Raw genomic sequence first — 6,862 nt, 5'->3', positions numbered from 1 at the left:
CCAAAACAAAAAAATAGGATGCAAACATTTCGGGATTTTGGGAACACTGATGATGGGCTAGACCGAAACGTTTGCATCCCATTTTTTGTTTTGATTTCTCTTTATTTTCGTCTTTTATTACAGTTTCACTGAAAAGCATCAAGCTCCTGAGTGCAACTCCTTTTTTCTTCACTCTGTCTGTGGTATCCACCACATCGTCCAATGGTACTCTCGGAACAACCAGTACAACAACAGTACAACCTGATTCCTGCTTGGTGGTTAGTGGTTAGGTTTGTATTGTTAGCAGGGCCATCTTGCCTGTGTGTGTTGTCACCACATTATCCAATGGGAGTGTTATGACACTGTTATGAGCTCTATGGCTGGCTCCTGCTATGGCTACTTGGTGAGTCTCTTTCCCCTTCCACCTTTGCTCCTCTCTGTCCTGCCCAAGGAGGTGACCGGAGCATGGCAGGGTCAGGCACGGTCATGGGGTGGTTTGGTCATTTTGGAGGAAAAGCTTATAATGTCAAATGAAAGAGAGATGGAGACTGGAAATTAAAGAGGGAGGGGGGGGGAGTCGGAGAGAATGGGGTGTGGAAGAATAGAGAGGGACAGGGAGAGAGAGAGAATAAAGAAAGAAAGGGAGGGAGAGAGAGGGAGCTGGGAAGTGAGACGGCACACGGCGGCCAGTGCCTCCTCTGGGAACACACGCAGCCTAATGAGTTTGATAGTCTGCTGGGCTCCATAAATCATGCCATGCAAAACATTTCTCCTCTCTGAAGAAAAGCATTTATCACCCTCTGTTTATTCACTCACTCGCCCAAGATTGATAGGCTCACAGCAGCCTGCTGAGCAATCAAGCGTTACACAGAGAGGGTTTTTTCTTCCTTCTCCTCAGTCTTCCTCCAAATATTGTCCTTTTTTCTTATTATGTATGTTTTGTGTTTGTTCTTTTTTCTCTCTCTCTCTCTCTCTCTCTCTCTCTCTCTCTCTTCTCCTGCTGTCTGTCCTCCTCCAGTGGGGAAACTTCGGAAGGAGTGGATGCAGGAGACTGTCTCCAACGTCGGCCTTGGCATGCTGAGGTCCGTGAAGGAGTACGTCGACCCGGACAACATATTCGGGAATCGAAACCTCCTCTAAAATCCACAACCCCTCGCTCCCCCTCACCCTTCACCATCACACAACCCCACTCCCCCTCCAGCCCACTTAACCTTAATCCCACACACCCTCTAGCACACATCTAGTTTGGTTGGCACTAAACGATTACTTAATGTAAAAAAAAAAACCATAACCCTTCCATCAAATGAAGCTTGTTTTGTCCCCTCAGTAAGACTGAAACAGTGTTTTATGTTGTTACTGCTCTGTTATGATTATTATTATTATTTCAATTATTATTATACATATTTTTTTCAGATTATTGTCATCCAAAAGTAGTGTATTTTTTTTTCTTCTCATTCCTGGACTCTGCAGTCTGTCGCTTGTCTTTTAAGATGACGGGCGGTGGGCAGCTATTGCCACTAGGGGCGCTAGACCACAACAGCACCACAGCCTTCTATCACTTCCTTTCAGCCAAAGGATGTCTTGATCATATCATCGCATTTTCCTTAAACACAGTAAAAAAGCGAATGGACATGGCTACAACACAACACGAGTGTGTTTCTCTTGTACAGAATACATGGTTCCTGTCAGCTCATTTCAACCTTTTCCCTGCAAATTGTTTTGACTCCAGATCAAAGCCCATGGCATCACTCGTATGCGTCCAACCCCGCCTTCTACACCCCAATGATTTAATGTAAAATCATTTTTTTTTGCCAACTTTATAAACTTCCTATAAGAAAATTATATACAAGTTACAAGTTACATTTTTTTCTCTCCTCGTTAACATTTTTATTCCTGTATGGGCACTACTGACTCCCCCGCTTTCTAAAGCTCTGTGCCTTTTCTCTCTGTCGTGTGCTGTTCTCTCCTGTCCTCTCCTCCTGTCCTGTCTGCCTCTGTGTCTCCGCTACCTGCCACACTCCCTGAGTGACTTTGTTGAAATGTTCTCTTTGCCATATCTCTTTGCCCCGAATACTCCTTGGAGTGTTTTTTTGCAACTGTAAATGTGCACATTTTGGGTGGCCAGTGTCAATGGATGGGACCTTAATAATTACACTCCATCAGCTGTAACTCCCCTGCCTCCCTCCCTCCTTTTTTAATCATCTTAACCTTTATGCCTTTTTTGCTTTATAAGTGTTCACCTTTGACATTCGTTATTGCCACAGACTCTCACACACTTTTTTTCCAAGTGGCCGATCTCCGACATCACGAGTTACTTGAGAGACTCGTTATTTTTCTCGTAATTTTTTTTCTGGAGCGAGCAGTTTACCCTACCTGTGCGTCTTTTTAACCCACAAGTGGGGAGCCTGCCTTCCTTCCTGTCTTGCGGCACAGCTGTGGCCAGCAGTGAAAAGGGCCGTGCTAGCTTACTGTCTATTACTATCTCTGCTCCGCTACTATATCTCAGCTGCTCCTCCCCTTCTTGTGATATTCTTCTCCTCCTTTCCTCTCTCCTCCTTTCCTCTCTCCTCCTCGCCTGCTCCTCCTCTTCCTCCTCCTCCTTCGAGCATGGTGCTTGCCTCAGTTGTGAACACAAAAGGGAGCTAGCTCAGCCTTTGCAGGGGTGCATTTCTGGGAACGGTAGTGGCGGACTATGTTAGCTACTTTGTTGGTTGCAATGCAATTTCCCATTGGCAACTTCCGAAGTTGCTAACTGCTAACAACTACACTTCCCAGAAATGCACCCCTGGTCATTTGTGCTGGAGTGTGAACATGTTAAGTCGGAACGCTGCTCCCCACTATTCATGTTTCTACCAAAGACACTCTTGTCTCCCTATTTATCTCTCTGTCTCTTTCTCTCTCCCTTACTTTACGTTTCAGATTCGCTCCACATACAGGACATTCTTAAAAATAAACAACACTGGCATATCTGTATGCATAGAGATTTTTTGTACATTGTGTATATAAATTAGAAAAGCATATGCGTACAAGTACCACAAAGACACCTTTTCATCGTGATAAAATTGTATTTTTTTAAGAAGTACATATGCAAAAAGCCAGAAGTGATCTCTGCAAAAAAAAGATCTGAAACAACCCTGATTGATAATGTGTGACTGTTACTGCACATGTGTACTGTACATCTTTAATGGCGAAGATGTGGTGGCCCTCTGGCCCGTTACTGACAGACAGAAAGGTGTCTACCAGACAAGAAATGGATGCAACTCTGCCTTTTTAGTGGTCATTCACTGTTTGTACACGTTGAAATCATGTACTGTACTGATTTGTAACAGTGAATTGTATGGATCTACGGAAAATGGTAGATAGTGGTCATTCACTGTTTGTACACGTTGAAACCATGTACTGATTTGTAACAGTGAATTCTATGGATTTCCGAGAAATGCTAGATTGATGAGGCAACATGAATTATTAAGAAGTGCTACTGGGTCTGTCACATGACTGCATTCCTTTAGTTACATGCTCAGCTTCTTTTTCGTATAAAATCAAATAAGTGTCCTTCCCCACCCCACCCAAACCAAACCAAACCCAACCCCCAGCCCAGCCCCTCCCCAGTCAACCGAGGAGCTCCCCAGAGAAACATCAATGAAGAAAATGCGTGGGTGGGTGGGATCAACTTGAGGCCGATAACCCTCCCACCACCATTTTCGGAACGGTTTCAGTAGTACATTTAACGCCAGTTGACTAAAACAAATTGCCTTGAGAGTTCAGTAAGAATCTGAATGTTTTAAGGATTCTCCTTTTGTTACTTTCCAATCTTTTTGTTTTGTTTTTGTTTTTTTCTCTGTAATGTATTAACATTGGAGTACATTTTTTTTTGTCAATGCTGTTTGTGCAATAAATTAAGATACAAAGCTACAGATTGTGTCTAATTTCTTGCTGTTAATAAACAGACGCTGGAGTGATTAACAGTGTTATTTTATGCTTAATTAATCTGCAGCATTTTTAAATGTCCCATATTACATAAACATACCATATGTTATTGTATTAGTTACAGGTAGGAGTTGTATTGAAGTTGTTTTTTTGCCAGAAAAGCTGCATGTGTGTGTGTGTGAACCCCATCCTTCTGTCTTACTCCACATAATACAGACATTGTGAACCTCAGAGGTTTCTTCTCTTTCTACCTTCACAGCTGCCTTTGTAAACAACTACCTCAACACAAAAACACACACACACACACACACACACACACACACACACACACACACACACACACACACACACACACACACAGTGCCCTGGAGGTATATTTCCTGTGGAGTGCATGCCTCTACAAAGACTGGGCTACTTATTCCAAGATTCTGAAAATGTGCAGTCATTAATTTCTACAATAGCCTACAACTGCGCAGGATTGTTTTTAGCATTCAAAAATTGTTAACGGTCTGACTTCTGTTGAAATCAAGCTCACATGCTGCTACCAAGCTTTTAAGAATACATTATACTTCACTTTCACCCTGGAAGAAAAAAGGTTTTCGCATGGCACTTTTTTTATGGCACACTGTGTCATATCCACTATTTACTTGTATATACAGAAAACTTGGGAAAAAAAACTGACCCATTGCCTTCTCATAGAGGTGTTGTGAGTTGTTGAATCCCCTGTTGTCCACACGGTGGCAGTGTTGTCCTGCTACATGTCAGCAGTAGCCCACTGCTGTGCTTTGGAGGGTCTGCTGCTATACAACTGCTGGCTGATATGCTGCATCGGCTGTAAACACACTCCCACTAAGGGGCAGCAAATCCCCAAAGAAAACAACAGGCCGATACAACTAGCAGCGCACTTTTATTCAGATCAAACAAACATTGCACATTTTCCCCAGTAACATGCCTTTGAGGATCCTTTCCACTGACCTCACTCCGTCATCATCATCGTCGAAAAAAAAGCAGATGGCAGATGGAAGAAAAATACAAGCTAAATAAATGTCATAAATACAAACAAATACATTTCATTTTTGTAACTCTTGTATTGGTCACGTTTTAAAACTGAGGGTGTACAGTACTTGTGAGTGAATATGCTTCCCCCACCACAATGCACTACAGTTAAGCCATGCATTTCAGTTCAAATCATAAATAAGATGTAGTCACATTTCCACTAATAATAATAATAAATGGCATAATTAGAGGTAATCACTTGAGTGTCATTTCTTTTCTTTCTTTCCTTTTTATTTGCTACATCTACAACAGTTGACCAAAAAAATCATGCAATCCGAATTAATTCCCCAGAATTTTAAATTAGCGTTTAAGATGAGCCTGGACAACAGGAGTACCCATACCACAAGGAGCACTGCGACATTATCAACTCCAATTCACAAGGCTACAACACAATTCAGCAAGTAAAAAAACACCAAAAACAGGAATTTCAAAATAAATATGAACAGGCACAAAGCAATATGCAATATCTCTGTGTGGCATGTTTCTGCTGGCAACTTCTGCCAAAACACCTGAAAAGTAGTGGAAAGAACGAAGTGGATAAATCCTTATGTGCGCAATAGTTTTATGAGGAGTTTGTTGAGAGTGTTTCTACAGTGCAGGGCCGCTGACAGCTTTGGCTGGGCCCGGGACAAAGACACATGAAGGAGCCCCAAACGCAATACATACAATGTAATGAGGATCCGATTCTGGACCCCGTCTCTCCCTGGGCCCGGGAAAAGTGACCCCTTTGCCCCCCCCACTGTCGGCTTCCCTGTACAGTGGCAATACTATGGCAATGGTACTCCTGGTGGCAATAGTGTGGAATGAAAGATGCCTGGGAAGGAACTCGCCTGCAGTAAAGGGTTAGTTATATGGACTGGAGCTGGAGTCTTCTAGAAACCTCAGATGCTCTCTTTCTTGAGCTCCTACCACACATCAGTTATGGGCCCCAGTGGTGAGTCATGACTGTGCTGCTGTTTCATGAGTAATTGTATTATCAAGCTATCAGTATCAAGCTGGCCAGCACACTGGAGGAATTATCTTACTTTAGGCCATATGGATATGACTATAACAACTCTACCTTTGATTTGTCTTTAAAAAATAAAACACACAGAGAGAAAATATAATATGTTTGTATTGTGCGCTGCGGGAAAGCTAGTGTCGGGTCTTGATTTAAGGTGGTTAATACAGTAGTACAACTATCATATGGCAGCTCTTAGTCATGGGGTCCTGTATGATGTGATGGGAGAAAATATTAGTGTTTGTATTGTGCGCTGCAGGAAAGTTAGTTTCGGGTCTTGATTTAAGATGGTTAATAGTACAACTATCATATGGCAGCGCTTTGTCATGTGATGTGATGGGATGTGTTTGCAGCTGGCTATGGGGGCTGAGGGAGTGGAAATGAATGAGACAAACTAAACATCAAGTGTTGGAAAGAGAGAGGATGTGCTCACAACTGAATAAGCACATGGCGTCTTTGTCAGTGTCCCTGCAGAGTTGTGGGGATTTGAAGGTCCAGTATGTAACTTTAGTAGCCTGGCTCTCACGCAGACCCTTTGTGCTTTGTGCATCTTCGTTAAACTTTGTGAGATCGCACTTGGGTCTGGAAATCTTAGACGAGCCGAAGGAATCAAATATTTCACAGCCTGTCCAATCAGAATCGCAGGGCGGGATCGCGGGGCGGGTTATATACAAGTCAGTGGTTGAAGTAGTATGTGATTAAAAAAACGACGTGAATACTCCAATCAGGTTCGAGCTGTTTTGAACACACTAGGGCTGTAACGATACACTCAACTCACGATTTGGTTCGTATCACGATGTATGCCCTACGGTTCGATACATCTAGAATAGGTTACAAGAGACTACTAATAAAAAAAAATAAGATTAAATATAATGATGATGATGATTTGAAGCTTGGAAG

The 6,862-nt window shown here is 42.6% G+C and overlaps 1 protein-coding gene across 1 annotated transcript in view; it reads left to right on the top strand.

Moving 5' to 3' along the window:
• Positions 1–3,111, top strand: part of agps (alkylglycerone phosphate synthase) — a 72,991-nt gene extending 69,880 nt beyond the window's left edge. The window contains exon 20 of the mRNA XM_063213373.1: positions 998–3,111. Within this exon, the coding sequence (XP_063069443.1) occupies positions 998–1,119 (122 nt within the window). The 3' untranslated portion in view covers positions 1,120–3,111. The remainder of the gene's footprint in view (positions 1–997) is intronic.
• The last annotated feature ends 3,751 nt before the right edge of the window (positions 3,112–6,862 follow it).

The sequence above is a fragment of the Engraulis encrasicolus genome, chromosome 13 (assembly GCF_034702125.1).
Source record: "Engraulis encrasicolus isolate BLACKSEA-1 chromosome 13, IST_EnEncr_1.0, whole genome shotgun sequence".
NCBI lineage: Eukaryota > Metazoa > Chordata > Actinopteri > Clupeiformes > Engraulidae > Engraulis > Engraulis encrasicolus.
Note: the sequence above shows the minus strand (reverse complement) of the source record. Positions and strands in the feature narration are given on the sequence as shown.